The sequence below is a fragment of the Netta rufina genome, assembly GCF_964035555.1.
Source record: "Netta rufina genome assembly, chromosome: 2".
NCBI lineage: Eukaryota > Metazoa > Chordata > Aves > Anseriformes > Anatidae > Netta > Netta rufina.
This window is the reverse complement of record NC_140124.1, coordinates 63,831,974-63,852,077: the sequence shown is the minus strand read 5'-3', so window position 1 is coordinate 63,852,077 and position 20,104 is coordinate 63,831,974. Positions and strand designations below refer to the sequence as shown.

General features: G+C 41.4%; 1 protein-coding gene across 1 annotated transcript in view; it reads left to right on the top strand.

Moving 5' to 3' along the window:
• PHACTR1 (phosphatase and actin regulator 1) overlaps positions 1-14,865 on the top strand; it is a gene marked incomplete at its 3' end in the record, with an annotated part of 313,329 nt that extends 298,464 nt beyond the window's left edge. Inside the window, 3 exon segments of the mRNA XM_084283119.1 lie at positions 2,639-2,700; positions 11,857-11,997; positions 14,785-14,865. Coding sequence (XP_084139245.1) covers positions 2,639-2,700; positions 11,857-11,997; positions 14,785-14,865 — 284 coding nt within the window.
• Positions 14,866-20,104: the final 5,239 nt, after the last annotated feature.

Genomic DNA, 20,104 nt, shown 5'->3' with positions numbered 1-20,104 from the left:
ACGTAGATTTCTAAGAAAGGAAATTAGATAAATATCATGGAGCTTAGGGAAAAAGAGACATGGAGTGCAATAATAAGAATATAAATTATCTGCATAAGCAGGCCAAGCTGTTTGCAAAAGCCCAGTTCATAACATGCCAAAAAAAAAAAAAAAGAAGCATGCTCTCAAGTAGGATTTCCTCTGCGGTTAAAGCTAAAATTTCCTTGATGTAGTTGTCTTGTTCAGTACCATGGTGTTCCTATGGCATGTGTACCCACATTATTGCCAGTTCTGATGGGAAGAAACAAGGCAAAATGCAGTTATGCGTCGAGTCTTTATATGTGCAATGATTGCTTCCTAGCTCCATGCTGCTGTGATACTCTTGAGCTGGTTGTCTTTATTGAATTACAAGGGCAAAGAGTCCACTGTACAAATACCACTACTCACTGGTAGAAGCAATGAGCAGCCACAGCAAGGAAACCAAAAGCAGGGGAAATGGTACCTTGAAGGGTCCTTCACTGAAATGCACCCACTGTCTCTTATTTATAACAAAAGCACACAGTGCAGAGAGGTCTAGACCTGCAGGGTTAGCATGAAGACTGAACAGCTCTTTTTGCAGTTAACACCTACAGGGCTTATTACTGTACGAGGAAGAATATCTGGATCCTCCAGTACCACTTCTGTGATGGATACAAGTACTTCACTTGTCTACCTGGTACATTCAGGCTTAGATAAATTCCTCACAAAAATGATGGTTAGGTGGTCTCTGATGGTCTCGGGCTGTACTGGGGGACATTTCACACTGGCACAGAACTTAGGCCTGAAAATTGTGTCCCCACACACCCCTAGAGGAACAAAGCATCTCCTGAACAAAAAAAAAAACAACAGTTCTGTAGTTTCACAAGATCAGCAGACCCTAATTAATATTAAACAAATAGGACTTTCTGTTTACAGAGAATGTATTTCTAATTCCCAGCTTTTACCTGACTGAGATATTCAGCCTGCCTGGCTGTCTCTTAAGGTGGATGGCTGTGCTGAGAAGTGAGGAGAAAAGAAAAGCATTGCATGCCAAATACAAAAATGAACTGCCTTGACTAAATTTTATACATAACTCCTCAGATGCTTTCAGTTCTGCCCAGATGCCATGTGGATTCCATTTAGCATGCTCTCTGCCTAATCTTACAAGGATTTATTAATGGCCCTCTTCCTGTGCGTGTAATGCCAGCTCCTCCAATTCTGAGACATGAAAGGAAGAAAAAAATTGCTGGAAGAGAAATTGCTAGAAGATAGTCCAGCCCACTAGGGACAGGAACCATTGAAAAACATATTTAACAGTGTAGGTATTACAGTTATCATTTAAAAACCCATTTGTAAGTCCCTACTGTCTTTGATCTTTTTACTCCATTATCAGTTTCCTTCCTTCAGAAAACGCTAGCAGTATGTTTGAAAAAATTACATTTAAAGATAACAGCCATATTGTAAGCCATCATACCATTGACAGACTCTTTGTCTGCTTCAGAGAAGAATTCCCAGTCCTGCTGAAGTCAGTGGGCAATCACAATGGACCTTGTAAGGAATGTCAACTCTCTTGTCCTGAGAAGCAAGAAACCTGGCTGCTAGCCCTCCTTCTTGCCTACTCTGCGACTTTCCCACATAGTCTCTGAACCTGGATTTAATTTAGTCCAAAGTTGAGCTGTTTAGCTGAAGCCCTGTACCCCAAAGTGGCCTTGGAGGTCTGTATCTTCCCTTCAGAGAGTTAGTCCTGCCTGAGTGAAAACCAAATCACACCGGGGCACAGGCTACCTGTAGATGAGTTGTCTTTTTTCTTCTCTACTGTGCATGGGCTTGATTTGAGTAACGAGCAATTCTGACATCAATGAAACACTGAAAAAAGAAACTTAGCTGACTGAGGACATGTGTACCTAGAAAACTGTGATTTTATTGACTTTCAATAAAGTTCAGCACAAAGACGTGTATGACAGCCTGTCCCTAAATTGAAGAAGAGGTAGTGTTGTCAGATGTTATGGCCCTCTTGAGTGGTAATGGTTGAGGCTTGCCTTGGTAAAAATTTGTAGCACATGATCTTTTGGCCTAATGTTGAAAGCAGATTCCCCTAGGATGTGCTTTTACATTCCTATAGGGTGATGTGAAGGCTCACAAAGGAAGGTAGAACACTCTCAACTCATTCTGCTCAGGACATGGGAAGTTGCAGGTTTTGTTTGGCATCCCTGCTCTGAACTTTCTTTCTATTCTCATTCTGTAGAGGAAAAAAAAAAAAAAAAAAAAAAAAAAAAAGCATGTGTTCCTTTTCCAGCTGTTGACCTCTCAGAGTCCAGCCATATCATAGCTAAGCCCCATGAGGCCACCAGACCTGTGGGCTAGATAATGTTTTCTGAAGGACTGACTCATTGCCTGGCCCTTTGACAAAGTGACACATGAAGACGTGCCAGCATAGGGAAAGGAAGCTTGTGTAGATCTTTTATGATGTGTGTGAAGAAGCATGGTAGCTAAGGGTCAAGGAGGTTCACCGGTCCTAGAGGGGCATGCTGTTTATCAGAGAAGTCCTGAAACATTCATATGCAGATAGAGAGGCTTATTTGTTGCATACTGTGGATGTCTGATAAGTCTGCAGCCTGAGATTCTTGTAAATTTTTTACAGCCCGGAATGAGCAAGAGGAGCAGGAGGAAAAACGAGAGATAAAGAGAAGATTAACACGTAAGGTGAGGAGCAGCTTTGATCCTGTTAAGTCACTACCATAACTTTCTCCTTACTGCACAATTATTTGCCTTTTTTCTTTTCCACAGCACCATTTCCAAAAGTAGAGTGTGAAACCAGTCTTAAAAATAATCTTCAAAAGAAATCACCTCTGTTACAGGGTCTAAGTCCACAAACAGTGAAAGGAAATGTTTTACAGTCTGTTAACAGTAACATTTTGAAGCCTATGAAAAGAAGATCTAGTATTTAAAACAGAAGGGTGCACAGTGAAGGGTGCACAACCTAGCATTGATGTAACCTTGCTCTCTGTAAATGTAATGACTTTGGAAGCCATTATGAGAAGAGAGCAAAATTAAAACAATGTAGATTGCATTTGAGAATTCCACCTTAAAAAGCATTTACCTGGGAAATAGACTTTTTCTAGAAGGGGAGATTGACATTTTTGGCATTTCAACTAAATAGAGACAAACACCTGGAAAATGGTGTACAGTGCAGAAAACAATCTTGTATCAGCAGGGAAGGATGAAGTAAACAGCATTGTTTGGTTTTGGTTTTCCCCCCATTTGAAAGTCATTTGCTCTTAAAACTGAAGAACAGTAATTTCAGATATACATGTTCAGTTTCTCAGCTGGTACAAATGTCCACAGATGCCCCAATATACATAGTCAACAATCTATCCTATTACTGCAGATAAACTTTATGTCACTACTCACATTTATGTCACTACTCACATTTTTCACCTACAGAGCTGGAGAAAGTCCTGTAAAAACTCACAAGCTTGCAGAGCCGCACCAGTCCCTTGCTGTATGCTCTTAGGTAGCTTAGTCTTTTTGGCCTACATGATTGCAAGCTTTTACGCTGTAAAGAATGACAGGACTGTGAATATATATGCAGAGGTTACATTCAGAGAGCTGGACTATTTTCTTTCATGATTAAAAATCTCAGACTTTATTCTCAGCTCATGTAAATCAGCAGAGTTCTGTGTTACCAACTGAGTGATACTGTGTTTGTCTGCAGGAACCAAGAATGTGGCCCAGAGAGCTACAAGAATATTTTTAAAACACTTAAACTCCTGACAACAATGGCAAGGATGTTCTCATATCCTCTCATAGGCTGTCTGAAATAAAGGAACCTAACTGCATTGCAGAGGTTTAGTGGGACTTAAGCTCTGTGCAAAGGCTAGAAATGCTGTTTTACCAGTTTCTCAATTTCCCTGTATGTTGAAGGGTAAACGTACAGGAATCCAGTTCAAAGCTTTGTGCCATGAGATGAACAGCTGTAATAGATGAAAAGCAAAGCTACCCATACCTAATCTGCTTGCTTACAAGTGGAAGCTTGCTAAGGTATTCTGCACTATCACCATGTAGTTTCCATCCTCTGCTCTTTTGTAGGAAAGGTACCAAGCAAATGAATCGCCTGTTGCAGATGGAGGCCACACCTACATGCTAAATAAAAATGCCCAGGCAGCTATAGCATTGCTGCAGCGTATGCTCCCTGATACCTCAGCGGACTTTTGAGTTTTCTTTCCTTGGTCTTGTTTGTGCTTTCATGTAGCAACAAGTCAGTCCAAGTCCCTGGCAGTCTGCTCTTCAGCGATCATAGTGATATTCCAGCTCACACACCTTTTACCCTTTTTTTGGCTTTGTACCAGAAAAAGATATTTTCTTTACCCTCCAGCATGTTTGTGAACATGCGACATGACTTAACATTGTTTGATTTTGCTTACTTTTTAAACTGTTCTAAATTGTTCTAGTGACACATTGTAGTTTTAATGGAAGAAACACAGGCCTGATCTAAAAGCAAATTTTGTTCTCACCTGCCAAATGTACTGTCATAGAAGATCAGTGATCTCTAGAGGAAAGAAGTGAATAAAGTGTGTAAATGGATAGATAACAACTAGAAATGCCAAGTACCTAGCTAATCCTGCAAAATTGTTGTTATTCCCTCAGTTCTGTCTTTCATGAATATGTCCCAAAAGTGTTGTGTCTACAAGAGTGGCAGGCTCCTTCTGTTGATTTGTACTGAAGTCTTATTACCAAAGGATTTTAAACCTCAGATCAAGCAGAAATTTAATTGAGCATGTCAATTGTTTTGCCCAGCAGACCTCTCTGCTTGCGCTGAGTGTTTATGCGCACACACGCCCACAGGGTGAATTCAACGTAAGGAAAGTATGCCACATTGCCTTTTTGTAACCGTTTATGGTTGGTAACAAGAGGGGAGGGGGTTCTGCAGAAGCCAATGAAAAGACTTTTGACCTTGCACTATAGATATTGCTACTGTCCCCAGTTTTAAATAGCATCATTCCAAGGGTACGGCCCACTTCCTCATCCATTAAAAAGCCATTTTTTAAATTCCTTCAGTAATCACATTTTGTTACAGTATGATGATGATAAGTTGTAACTCGACATACTGTAATAACCAAGATTACCTTGCTAGATCTAGATGTCATATTAAAGTCAGCAATAAATACCAAGTTGAATTCATCATCTGGACAGGAACTTTCTAAAAAAAAATTAAAGAAGTCAGGTGACCTTTAGCAAGCTGTCCTTTTAAGCACTGTTCATCCTCTTAGACTCATCTTACTCTGAATATACTAGGGAAAGAGAATAGCTGCCATTCAAACAGCAAAAACAAGGCAAATGTTGCTTGGTACAGTTTCTCAGTAACTTGTTGCCCTCCTACCAGAGGAGGTAGAGATGAAATGTATTTGAAATGTATTTGCCTGCCATCTGAGTGCCTATGGTGGGTTCTGCACCCCGTGCTCCCTCCCTTGGAGCCCCACTGGCAGCCTTGGGCACATGGACTTGTATCATTTGAGGGGACAGATGTAAATCGGAGATTTCTCTGAGCACTGGTCTCGGCCACCCCACAAGCCCATTACAGGAGTGTGAATGTTCAGAGGTCCTCTGGGAGAAGTGTTGTATCCATTTCCCTTTCACAAGGATAGATGGGTCCCCAGAAAATACAATTAAGAATTTATCCCCTCTTAAGTATGGTGATTTTGGCCCAGCACCAAGGCAGTTAGCATGAGCTTGAACTCCTCCTGAGGACTTCCATTACATACACAGAGTCATCACCTGGGTTAACAGAACATGTCACAAACCACATGCAAACAGGAGTAAAACTCTTTCTACTTTCTCTTCTCTCAAACAGTATCATGTTCCCTGTTCCCCAGAGCTGTTTACTGCTTCCTATCCCCCGCTGTCAATACCTGAGCTTTCACTGAGGTCTAGCTCCAAAACTAAAAATCTCATAGCAGTAGTAACAAGGAAAGTAATGAGGTGTGGCTGTTTCTTAAAACCCATGCAATAGCCTGAAATCTTTGCTCCCATTAAATTCCTGTGCCAGTACAACTTAAACTCTCTATTCACTGGAGAGCAAGTTGGAGCCTCCCTGGGAAATGTCTTGCTGTTCAGTCTTTTCTTTGATTGACCTCCACTGGCTTGCATCAGCACAGAGTGTTTAAAATAATAAACTCTTGAGAGATTTGTGACTAGTCAGAGGGAGGTGAGAGGAAGGGGGAAAAAGGCCAGAAAACAGTAAAGGTTAGCTGCTAATTTGGATAAACAACGTTTAGTCAAAGAGGAAAAAGAGCTTCAGGGCATTTTCATATATCCTGCTCCTATGTCACATCACAAAAGGTGCGGAGCAAAGGGGAGAGAGGGTTGTGTGCATTGATAGTTAGGTTCTGTAATTTTTCACTTTGGTTTCTTCCATAAAGAATAGCCATAATATTTCAGTGAGGTAACAAAGCAGGTAACAATGAAGTGCTAAGACAACAAGCTTTATTGTGGCTGAAGTAGAGCAAACTTACTGTTTCACACCTCAAGACCAGAATGGCAAAACATCTCCCTCCACTTTACCTGGTGACCAGAGTGCTTTAGCTTGCTTCGTTTCCCATCCTGAGCACAAAGGGTTTTGTGTTAAAATTTCCCTTGCAAATTAGCTTACTATCAAAGATTGTAATACATGTATGCCCATTTTTACCTCCAATGATTCAAAATATAGAGGAAAGTTTCCCCTCCCATAAAAACAGTTTACATCCCCATTCACACTAAAATAATGCGCTGATTCACAATAACATTTTGTCTTTCTCCTTCAACTCACAAATCGTCACAAATAGTTAAATAGAAATGCATATGCCCAGGTGGCACACCCAGAAAAAGTGAATCACCCCTCTGACATTAACAGAAGTGGAAAAAAACTCTTTGTCGGACTTCAGAAACATACCAGTCTTTTTGCCGTATTTTTGTAATGAAACCCTTATCATGGCTCCAAGTCCTTTAAGAAAACTTCAGCCTTAAAATACCTCCCACGTTACCCTTGAAAATTTTCCAAATTCTGCAGTGTTTCTAACACCTGGGAGAATTTATAGGGAGCCAAGGGGTGAACTCAGTGAGTGAAATCCCTTTCTCCCTGCTTGGAGCACCACCTCCTTGTGTAGGCAGTTGCATCATGTCCTTGGATATGTGCTTTTCCTGTAACTTTCAAATGTTCCTTATTCTCTCTGTCAGAAGAAGAGCTCATTTTCAGGTGTAGTCCATGAAGGACTGTGCAGCATTAAGTAATTTTGACCCAAGAGACCATAACTCATGGGCCATAAAAATAAGCTTCAGGGTGAGATCTCAGGTGAGCTGTACCCTTCTTATGAACTGACATTGAATGGACATGCACTTAAGAGAGTCTGTTCTGCAAAGCTGTCTGCCCAGCTATTACTGCCATTAAGATTTAAGGGTGTTCTGTGTAGTCCAGACATACTGACAGACCACAGTGCTTAGCAGCTCAGAAGTCTGTGCAATGGCATGAAAAGAAGGCAGTGTAGTTTCTAGCAGTACAAATAATGTAGCTTTTATTATTAGCTTAAAAACAAAACAAAACAAACAAACAAAAAACCAACCCTCTGTCTATCCTTTTCTTTCCATTTATTATGGTCGTATCTACACTTTGGCTTATTGCATTGAGTATTGTGTGTGTGTGTTTATGTATGTAAATACATGTAGATGTATGGCTATATATTAGCTATGTGGTGTAAGCTGTGGATTTAAGGGCTATTTTTTTTACAGCAAGAGCACTGGCATAGGATTCAATGCATCATATTTCTCCTCGTAGCTGTGCCACGGGCCTCCCAGGTCATCTTGAGCTGGTTGCTCTGTCTCTGTGGCATAATGACCACACGGACACCAGGCTATCATCTTTAGGGATCAATAACTTCAACTACTTTATTGAGGACAGGCTCCCTTCTTATACCACTGTCTCTACCAGAGATACTTTCCCACTAGCTATTCATTGGTTAACAACTTTGCCCAGCAACACCAAACATTTAACAACGTCCATGTCATAAGGGTTGGAGAACAAGCAGTTTGAGACAGCAAGGCCTCTCCTGAATCACCCTTCTTTGTTCCTTCTAACTTGTTTACAGTCCTCATGGCTTCATGTCAGGAGTCTGATGTTATTACCAACCATGGGGCTTGTCCACACCCATGGCAATACCTCCCACATCTCTGATTTTCACTTGCCCCAGTAGCTCAGTGGGAACAGAGATGGAAACCACCACTGTAATAGGGTGTACAACTACTTGAAATTACACTGGTTGCATGTTTCTGAAGCAAAGGCGGGGCAGATAAAAATGTCTAGTAGTCATATGACTTCAGAGGAAGAGAATAATTAGCTTTTAGTCTGTGTTGCATTCAGGTATCATCTAAGAATGAAAAATGCACATTAACACTGAAATTTCATAGTGTGCTTATGCACTTGACAATTTTTCATGTATGACTAACTATGTGCACCATTCTTCACACCCAGTGAAGGGATGCAGTGAGCTTCAGTGCTGTGAAACATGTGAGTGATGCACCTAACTTGGTTTTGTGCAGTTGTGAACACAAGAACTTACCTCAGGTTTGTCTCATTTATTACATGGTGCTCAACATTTACCATTATTTCTGTGATTTTAACCCAGACCCAGGGCACCACAGAAGCCATATCAGCTGTTAAAGACCCTGGTGCTCTATTTAAGTAAATACCAGTAGTAAATTTACATTGCCAGCAAAAGTACCAGTGCCTCAGTGGCTCTTGGTGCTCTTGCATGCTTGATGCCACCTAGACGTTGGCTTGGCATGTTGTAGTGTATCAGCAGTCATCTGCCTTCGCCTGTGGAAAAACTTGCTCATCACTAAGATGAGCACAAACACAAGAGTCAGCTAGTGTCGAGAGCTGACAGAAGCTGTGAAATAGAGCCAGTCATTTTTTGAAAAGCCTCTTAGAGATTGAAAAGCTTATAGGAGTTCCTGTTTCCCTTGTAGACATTTAGAAACACTGTTAAATTGACAGGATTTAATATTTTCTTGATGTCATCATACTTCATGTAATACGACATTTTATTAAAGAAACAATCCCATTCTGATTTCAAGTAGAGTCTAGGCTTTGTCCTGAAATGATAAAAGCTGAAAAGTGTACAGATAATATTGGTGATTCATCCTTAATTCATGTTGTTGTAAGGAAAAAAAAAAAAAAGAAAAAAAAAGCAGATGATGGAAGTAAAGATGGAGTCTCACTCTTTGAAACGTTTGGCTGTAATCGTAGTATCATTTTAGTACAAAGATTTTCTCTATTCGCATAGCCTGAGCATAGATTTAAAAGAAAAATTGGAAGAAAAATTCTGCCATGCTATCTGAATAATAATGCATCAGTGCCAACAAATTTGCCAGCTTCTAGTACTAGGGCTGATAGAAAAACCTAGCCATTTGAAATCACATTCGATAGGAGTTGTAGGACAGGGAGAAGCCTCACTCACAGCATTAATTATGGCTATACACCAGGCCTGGTACAAGTTTGTATTTCTTGCTTTTGTTAAAAGCCCATCTATTAATTGTGCTGTGTATATGGCTTGCAGGTAACTTAGGTTTAGCTATCAGGGTTGCAGGATGAAGAAGCAATTCTGTTTTGTATGAAGAGTGAAAAATTACATTTTTAAATCTATACATGTTTCAATCTATTTTATTGCACCCTTTGTTTTTTCTGACTTTATTTATTTATTTATTTAAATTATTCCTGCTGTATATGCATTTTGCTTGTAAAACAAAGGTGACCAAAACATGGTGTCTAAGTTCAGAAAGGCATGCTTCTTGCTGACCTCAGCATAAATGTGCTCTTTGACTGACTAGAGTATGGCTGGCCTGAACACATATTAAATGGGGCTTTTCTTGGGATGCTTTTGGAGGAAATAAGAGGAAGTTTTTAAATCCTGGGTGACAAACACATGCGAAGCAGCTCCTCCCATGAATCTTCATGCCTCCCACAGAAGATGGTGTGTATGAGAAAGCTGTCTAGTTTTAAGATCTTTGCAATATTCAGAAGTTTCTAATTTGTTCTTTTTCAAAACAGCAAGGAGTTTTTTTTCCCCTATTAAATTTTGTAATTTACCTTAAAATGGCTTTGGAGGCAATACATGAATCACCAAGCTGCAACTTGATCGATGTCTGTTGTCCTAGGCAAGGGCATTACATGGCAGAGTGTAGAGTAGTGCTCCTGGATACACTTTTTTTTTTTTTTTTTTTTCCCATGATTTCTCGCTATTCTATGTGTGCAAAATAGTTCAGCTGTAGCCAGGAGGGGTAGAGCATGGCTCCTGTTCTCCTGAGCAGCAAAGAGATGGGACATTAGCGCAGCTTTGCAGACTCTCTACGTAAGTTTGAACCTGCTTTGTGTGTGAGAACTCAGAACTATCTGTGTAAGGAAAGCAGCCCCGCTGTGACCTCCAGGAACAACCCTCTCAAAAAAGAGAAGAGTGAGGCAACTATCCATTGCAAGGCCAATCACACAGGAACTTAAATGCAGAGGCAGGCTGGGGTGGGGTGGTGAACAAACTTGCATCAGCACCTGGATGATGGAGGGAAGTAGGCTTCTTTCTTGTGCTCTCACAAGTTTTTCATCCTCTACTTAGCATCCTGTCTGGTTTGAGTCTTAATTCAGAATATTCATCTGAGAGATGAAATGCAGGGACCTGAGAGACTCAATTTGGGATTTAAGTGGAATTGCATTCGGGAGCCTAATTACCTTTGCAGAAAAGAGTCTCAAGTGTTTTATCTACTTAACTTTTCACTAGTCACAAGAGTGAAGTATTGCAAAGTAAACTTTTTCTAATGATAGCATGATACACTGTCTAGCTAATTGTTAGCAGGATGTGATTGTTTTTCCAGGAAATATGATTACAGATGTTTCACTAATGGAGGATTAGCAGCTTATGTACATCCATGTGCACACATCTGTAGTACCTTTCTTCAGAAACAGTTGTGTAATTCCACTTGACACTAACCAGCAAGCTGTGCATCCAAGGAGAATTGATCCCCCAAAACCAATATCTGTCCTTGGCCATGTAACTGGCTGGACAATACGTGGACTACCAGCACACTACTGTTTCTAATTTGAGAAAATATTTTTGACTGTGGCTGCCCATTCTGCTGTGGAATTTGAAAGAACTGGCTTTGGAACAGTGAAGAGGCTTTCTTGACATGATACAATCCACCCTTGTAACTTCTTCTTTGGCTTGTAGTATGCAATATAAACTGTTCAAGTCAAATATGCTGTGACATAAAATTGAGCTGCAGCACAAAGTGAAAAGTTCAGTGAGCAATAGTCATCATCCTGCCTGCCTTTTCAGGACATAAGGACAAGTCTGTGGAGTGTCAGAATGGTAAGGAAAGTTGTTCATCACTTTTTGCATATAATTCAGGGCAGGAAATGCTCTGTTCCTGTGGCTAACTCTTCTCAGGCAGTACTAAAGCACACACAGCAGCTCAAGGCGGGGGAGTGTACAGATTGTCTGAAGTTATGTTGTGGCCTTCATCTCTTCCTTAGACATTGGTGCACTATGTTTCTTACATTACATCTAATTTCTGCCAGGGGTGATCAACCTTAACCAGGAATCAGGGTCTCCAGCCACAGCTTCTACCCAAACAACAGTGTGCTGCTCCAGAAGCAAGGTGGGATGAAAATCTCCCAGGTAGCAAGTCTGTGAAAGTTTATATAAAAACAACAGTACCAGGAATATCTGAACCCTCTTGGTATGACAATGATGGTTGTAGTAAAACAGATCACAAAACAGCACTTTGCAGGGAAGAAGGGAAGTCCTGATGGTTTTTTGCACTTCTTCCTCAAACCTGCAGCTGAGTCAAAGGCCTACGGTAGAAGAGCTGCGTGAGAGGAAGATCCTCATCCGCTTCAGTGACTACGTGGAAGTGGCAGACGCACAGGACTACGATAGGAGGGCAGACAAACCCTGGACACGACTCACAGCCGCCGACAAAGTAAGTGAAGCAAGTTGGGGAAAGCCATGCCATGAATAGCTACAGCATGTTGTGGCAAACAGTACCCCTCGGGTCCCACAGCCATCAAGGGAGAGACCTCCACGTGAGCTCCCTTCCCACCACACCAGTGGTTTCTTCTCAGTTCACAACGTTTGTTGTTTGAGTTATAAATCTATGGCAAAAAGACTCCTATATGTGTGGAAACCTAGCAGTGTTACACCATCTGAAGAAAGGATAGAGTATCAGAGCCTTTGAGGAAAAGTGTTGATGGTGGCCCTGTGGTATTTATTTGTCTTGCCACATCATCCTGCCAGCTGAGAGCACCTGCAAGTGTTTCTCCACAGGACAGGCCTAAGAGTGCAGTGTGACAGCAGACCTTGACAGAACTGAGCAGACCTAGGTGCAAAAATGCCAGCAGGTCAAACTGGCAAAAGCACTTCCACTCCACTGAAGCCAGAAGTACCATTGTACCTACTGTTTTTTGCCTTGATAGAGGCCCTTTTCAGTTTAGTTTTCAGATAATGTTGCATAAACTAATTTGAAAAAAAAACACCTTCCTCTGGACTGTCCACAGCCTGTGACATACTGGGTTAAATTAGCTTTTCCCATTTCACCACTCCACACTGGACAAGATTTCAGTCAACTGACTTAGCCAACCTATCAGTTATTTTCTCCCATTTGGTAGATGAGGCAGGGAAAAAAAATCTCCAACCAGTTCTGCCAGCTTTGAGAGACCTCTGTCTGGATTGAAAAGCATGGAGAGAGGGAAGGCAAAAGATGTGTTGCCCAGCGAGGTCTTTTCTCATCCCTGTGAAAAGAACAAGTATTGAGTATCACAATTAAATGTAGCCTTGAGTATCACTACTAAATGTAGCCTTGTAAATAATTCAGTATGAAGGAAAAGTATTTTGAAGTCACTTTTTTATAATGCAAGGTCAATGTACACATCAAAGGGCTCAAGTTCTCCAAATCAACCTTTCCTCGGCAAAGCAGAAGAAAATATGTTTGTCATTCTAATATAAAAGTCCCCTCTAGCATAAAGAAGCAGATACATATTCTTTTTTCACATTTTGGTCATCTGATAGGGTATTCTGATTTGTGCCATTCAGAGCACCTGCTTTCCCCACCGTGTCCTCTGTTGCAAAAAAATAGCCAAATTGCAACCAACTCTAAAATACCTGACAAAGCTGCAACATCCTATAAAAGATTATTTTCTTCCAAAACTCAGATTCAGTGACTGCCTTCACTGATTGGCACAGGCTAGATTTATTGCAAAAATAGATTTTAGTAATGGGATTTTCTGTTTCTCCGTAAATCTTACTCTGTGCGCTGGATGTGGGGAACTGCGTTCAGTCTGGCTTCATCTTTACGAAGTCTGACTGCATGAAGAATGAAAAGGGTACTTCTAAATCTTACCAGCAGTTGAGGGACGCAGGGGGTAACAGATTTCAGACCTTGTGGGAGTCAGCAGCCTGTATAACCTCCACGGTTGATTAAGCAGCAAATTGGTCTGCTGAAGGCAGGCCCTGAAGCTGCTGCATAACTATCTCTTTGCCCTGATAGATGGAGGCAGAGCCTGATAGACATTTCTGAAGTAAAAAAAAAAAAAAAGCTCTGTAAAAAGAGCACGAGAGACCTTTTCTGTAGATCACATGCACAAGATCTATCACTTAGGGCTTGTTCAAGCAAAGGTAGTTGGTGAATGGATCAATGGTTGCTGCAGAAGCTCTGTTCTGGGCTCGTGCTCTTTGTACTGGTTTAGATTTACTTAAGAAAAAATACTGGCAGACACAAATACTGCTTTCAACCGCTGATTCCAGTGTTCTCAGCAGTGGTGCACGCCTTGAAGTCATGGGAGCATTCAGCCACAGCAGCAACTTGCACGTCCTCTCTATACACTCCCAGTAAGGCCCACTTACAAGCTACGGATACCACAGGGCTGTGAGAAGCCTGTAATTTGGGACTTGGGACCTGAGCCAGTTCTGCTGAATTCCTTCTCCACCAAGAAGCCGAATCCCTCCAAGTCACCCCTTGCTCTTCAATATTTCCCTTCCTGTCACTCATCCCTAGTTTTCTTTTCCCCAGTGGACAAACGGCAGAGGCTATAGGTAAGCAGTTCTCCTGCTGATACTGAATACAATTTCTGCTGGATTAGAGCATCGCATCGGTTCAGCACATGGCAGAGCTGGGGCAGAACAGAGGAGGGGGGCAGAGGGGCACATCCAAGGCAGAGAGAGGGGACCAGAAAAGCAGTGCCAATCCCCTTCCTTCTCAAGTAAGTTCAGCCCCTTTAGATGGCTTCACCAGAGGAAATTCAGGACCACATAAAGGGGGGGAGACATCTCAAATACGAGTCTGGTGAGACGCAGCAACACCAAGTTTACTCACAGTCCAACTCTGAAACAGAACACAGTGTCTGAGAAACACTGGTGCCCTTTTTTTTTTCTCATGCTTATTCTAATTTGGATTTTGTACTTGAAAGTGTTTACAAGTTCCAATTGTGACTTATTATGCAGTGTCTACAATATTGGGAGTATCTGCATTGTCTACAATACATTTCCGAATTGATCCATCCCACTCACGCATTTATCTCTTCCATTAATGCAATTTAGAACATTTATCTTTTTTTCCTTTTCACATTTTAAAGTTTCTTTTTATGTTGTCTTCTCTCTCTGATAACGTTATCTATCTGCTTTGCTATATTAAAAATACAATGCTTTGAGAACAAAGTGAACTTATTTTGATCTCTCTCATTTATATATTTATGAGCTTATTTGTCTCTTACAGGCAGCCATTCGAAAAGAGCTTAATGAATTTAAAAGCACTGAAATGGAAGTTCATGAATTAAGTAGGCATCTAACAAGGTAAGCTGAGATTTTTTTTAAGACTAGGAATGAATATTGCCGTTTTCAAAAAAAGTATTTAAAAAATCAGTAGCTATTTCTTGAGTACCCTCTGAGCACTAGACACCGTTTAGAATTACAAGCTGTCAAAGAAACTCACACAGATGAACTCATACTGCCATATTTACAGGGTTGTATACAAACGTGCATCTGTGTAATAAAGCATAACCTCCTTTTATTTTATTTTAAATCATCATGCTCTAGTGCCTGTCAGTTCTTCTGATACCAAGAGTAAATAGTGTTGATGTCTGAAGAGCAGGACAGGGAACTCTTGTAGAGCAAGCACACAGAAGAGGATGAATGAGTGACTGCAAATCAAATGCTGAGTGTACAGCTATTCCATGCTACTCACTTCCATGCACAGATCTTTTAGTCCTGTTCTCCACATCTCACCATAGGCAATATAGTGGGAAAACAATGAGATCTGCATTGTAAGAGAGGCACTTTTTTTTTTTTTTTTTTTTTTTTTTTTTTTTTGCCAAACCACACTGGCAGGTCAGGACACTTCATCTAACAGTCTGTGTTGAGCAACTCTGTCTTGAGGCCGGGATGAGCTAAACTCCTGGAAGCTCATCTGAAGTCAGTCCTTTGCAGATCAACATTAACTCACAGTTACGGATATACAGTAAAGACGAGTGGTAGATTTTAAGGCTTAGTGAGACATTCAGGACAAGTGAAGAGTGAAATTGCGTGCAAAACTGGAGCTGCCCTTGTATTAATAAGTTCATCAGATAGGTGCTCGTAAAAAAATGCAGTTAAAACTTTTAAGAGAAATACAGAAAAGCTTAAGGCAAAACTAATTTTGTATTAGGGGATTTTTTGGTGTATAAATTATTAATTATATTAAAATTCACCACATCTATTATGCATATCCCCTTGTGGAAATGATATAACTTCAACTTCCTATCATGGGTGAGGATAACTGCATTGGGATGTGTAATAGTGAAGGACTGCTAGAGACAAGCAAGCTGCCTTTGAGAGCCAGGAGGTCTGGAAGAAGCTTTGTGGTGTGCAGTAGGCCTGGAGCTGTTGAACCCAGTGACTGAGGTGTTGAGGGACATTTGGCTCACTCTCTCAATCCTCCAGGAGAAAAGTATCAGTGACTAACTTACAAAGGATGAGGTTGTTTAAAAGGCGGTTGTTGCTTCAAGGAGTTGAGCTCCAATGACTTCCGTGAGGTATATTAGCATCCCACAAAATTAGAGACTGGTTTAGTTTTCCAGAAGATCGCTCTACCTGCTTGGCTTTTGCAGGTTTCTGGGCAGTATTTGGCTTCTCTTCCACTGCTGGGGTGAGCAGTCACCCTTCGAAGTTTGTGTTTGAAATCTATCAAGTAGCTTTGACCCCATTCAAATCCGGATCTGGAATACTCAGAGCTACAGCTAATACAATAGAAATTGAAATAAGGGTTTGTCTGAAGTTCAACAGCATTTACTGGTTAGAGAAGTGGCCTCAGGGAATATGCACTTGAAGGAAGCACATTTAAACAAGAGAGTAATTCCCTTAAACAAACTTAGATGTGTCACCATTATAAATTCATCAGCAAGGCAATGAGCTGTTCATATCATTAAGCAATGGCACAAGGTGGACAAAGAATGTAAGTTCAAAAAATTGAAAAATCAAATCTTAAAAAACACATTTGTACAATTGACAAGCACGAGCCTCCTGACTGCACTTGCAGAAAGGGTGGCCATTTGAGCCCTGCTTGTCTCTTTATCTGAAGACGTTAAGGAAAAATTCTTGACTGGTATATAAATCATCTTCCTGGCTGAAGAGCTTAAGGTCTAGCTAAACCAAGCAATTGTTTTAGAATCAGGCATGGTGTGGCTTGAAGGAGGACTAGCTAATCTGAAATGGCTCACACTAGGACCAGGTAGACCTAAAACTTTTCAGTTTTCAGTTGATTTTGATGCAAACTGTTAATGCCTGTGAACTCTTGAGTCTGGCGAAGACCAAGGAAATTTCAGTGCGTGTTTTGGGTCCACAGTGCCAGCATAGTGGATGTCAGTATTGCAGGAGTCCATCTGCCTATGTTTATCACTAACTTTTAGAAATTAGTGTTTTGTTTTGCTTTGATTTTGGTTTTGTTTTTTATGTACAACATGCGTGTGAGGATATTATCTTGCTAATTCTCTTCTTTTTTTTCCCCTTGCATTTTAGGTTTCACAGACCGTAGCAGTTCATTCTACCTGACTACTATGCCATCTTCAAAACATAACTAAAAGGAACCATAAGTGCTGGTATTACTCACTTTCCTGTTACGTACAATGTAAATCTTCTGAACTGCCTTTTTTTTAAAAAAGGAAGAAAAAAAAAAAAAAGAAAAAAAAAAGAAAAGAGTAGAAAATAAATATTAAAAAGAAAAAGAAAATTGTATATACGTGTGATGGGTACTACAGCATCATCAGACCTGCTGGTTCAAGCTTCAATAACAGGAAATACCCCTGGTGGGAATCATGCCAAGACCTGGCATCTATGTATAAGACTTTCCTGGCACGTGGATTTGCCGTACATGTTCAAGCCCAGCTGGTGGGGCATCCATTATTTCATCTTCAGACACCCCTCATCCTGACAAGCCTCTGTCAACTCAAGAGTCCTGAGATAGTGTTCAGGGAATCACTGGCCTGGGTGAAGTCTGCAGCAGACCTGCACCTATGGCACTGAAGTACTTTTGATACCAAACACTCCTTTTAGTCTGCAAACGCCTTACGAGAACAGTGAAGGAGCAGAACTACTCTACAGGCCACCCCATCTGCAAATGCCATATGACTACAAAGACATTTGCTTTCCCTGGAGAAGTTATGGCAGTTATTTGCCCAAGAAGACAAAGGCATCATCTGTGAAGAACAGGACTCCCTGCTGAAGGCTGGTTCTAGTAACTGCTTATTTTTCATCTCTTTCAAGAATAATTTCCTAAACCCAGGTATGAACCCAGCAGCAGTAAGCTACAAGAATATTGAGGACAAACAAGCAAAACCCATCTCTTCATAGTCACTTGCATGGCATTTGCTCAGCTTGTAGTTTGTTTTTAATGCTCAAGCCTCAAGATCGGGACACCCACTTGCTCTGCAGAGGGAACACACAACAGGAAGACCCAGGGCTTTGATAGCAAGCTTTCCTGCACCAAGTGTTCAAAAAATTGGTCCTAAACATGTACTGAGAAAAGCATGACAGTGTGGTGCCTGGCCTAACAAAAGGAATCTGTTGCATTGCTATGGAATTGTCACTGGCATCTACAGATGAAGCATAAGGACAGAAATCCAGGGGTGTTCTGTTTTGGTTTTATTTTTATTATAGTGGTTTAACACACAAACTGACCAAATAGGGCTCAGAGAGCTGGATGCTCTGGGTCTGATTTACCTACCAACTCAAGCATGTGCTTAGCACTAAGCAAGCATGCAGATAGTCTCACTGAATTTAAGAATAGATCTCAGAGGGTTAATTGAAGACATATTTAAGTGCTTTTCTTAACCTAGGCCAGCACCTTCCACATTCAAGTCCTTAACTAGTAATAATGACAGCAAGCTTGGGTAAACATTGTTGAGGATTCTTTTCAAGATAGGACACTATCATGCCATGTTTTGAATCAGTGATCCCGAGGATTGTAGCAACATTACTGTAAGAACTTCCAGATTATTACTTCAGGACACCTTTTTGCTTCTGTACCAGCTATTATGCTTTGAACAGAGAAGCCAAAGTTTGTTTTGTTTTCTTTTCTTTTAAATTGCAGCATTACCATTACTTTATTTTTTATTTCTCACTGTCTTCCATGTATCTATCAACTCTTCTGCATTCCCTTTCTGCCTCCCCTGCTGCCATGCTAACATAGCTGTTTATTAATTGCGGGCTGAGAGACATCTCGCCCATCAGCATTTTCTGGCCAATGCTGCAGAACGCCAATGACTTCTGCCTCATCTCAGGCCTCAGTCTCATTCCTCTGGTCACAGGAGTAAAGCAAAAGAAGCTGCATGTAGCCTGTGGAGTCACTCCAGCATCCAGCCTGCCCAAACAACACTGTCAGGAGGCTAACAGACTCCATCTGCACTTTGCAGTGGTACTCACAGGATTACAGCACAGATTTGTGCTCCATTGGAGACAAGTGGAAGATAAAAAAAAAAAAAAAAGCTGGTTTCTGGTGCCTCATTTTTGAGGCATCTGCCTCTGATGTGATACTCTTCCCAAACCAGGCAATCAGACAATGATTCCCAAATAGACACAGTGATCCCTGTATCAGCAGCTCACAGTGGCTTTAGGTTCATCTACAGTGAAAGCCTGTGCTGTGCATTGTTATCAGCTCAGTGCAGCAACGCCAGGGCACTCATAGTCAGAAATATACTGCTTTGCAGTTACATTCCTGAAAAGCTGGGGTTCATGATTTTTAAATTTATTTCCATGCACATATAACAAGACCACATTACAAGCTTTATGAAGGGAAAACAGAACCGTAGGCTTTTGGTCTCACACACACTGCCAGCATAGAGCCTATACCTGCCCCGGCATTATTAGCTTAGAGGCTCAGCATGCAAAGGAAAACCAGTTAAGGAACAGTGGAGACAGAAATCACAGGGTGTGGTATGGAGGAAAAAGTGATTTTTTTTTTTTAATTTAATGATTAAAATCAAGAGGAAAAAGGTAGAAGAAGTAGCCTGTTGTCTGTGCTAGAGTCTACAGGGGAGCAGACCCCAGAAGTGCCCACAGCTGCCAGTCTGGTACCTAAATAAACCCTCGGGCAGTGGTTGAGGAGCATAATAGCCAAGTCCTGGGTAAATGCCACCCACCCACTACCTTGCCTTCAGCTGATGCCACCCACTACCTTGCCTGGCTGCTCTTGGCTTGGACTGGTGCACGCTTCGTTGGGTTAGAAACTGGCTGGATAGCCGGGCCCAAAGAGTTGTGGTGAATGGAGCCAAGTCCAGTTGGAGGCCAGTCACTAGTGGCATTCCCCAGGGCTCGGTGCTGGGGCCGGTCCTCTTTAATATCTTCATCGATGATCTGGACGAGGGCATTGAGTGCACCCTCAGTAAGTTTGCAGATGACACCAAGTTAGGTGCGTGTGTTGATCTGCTTGAGGGTAGGAAGGCTCTGCAGGAGGATCTGGATAGGCTGGACCGATGGGCTGAGGTCAACTGCATGAAGTTCAACAAGGCCAAGTGCCGGGTCCTGCACCTGGGGCGCAATAACCCCAAGCAGAGCTACAGGCTGGG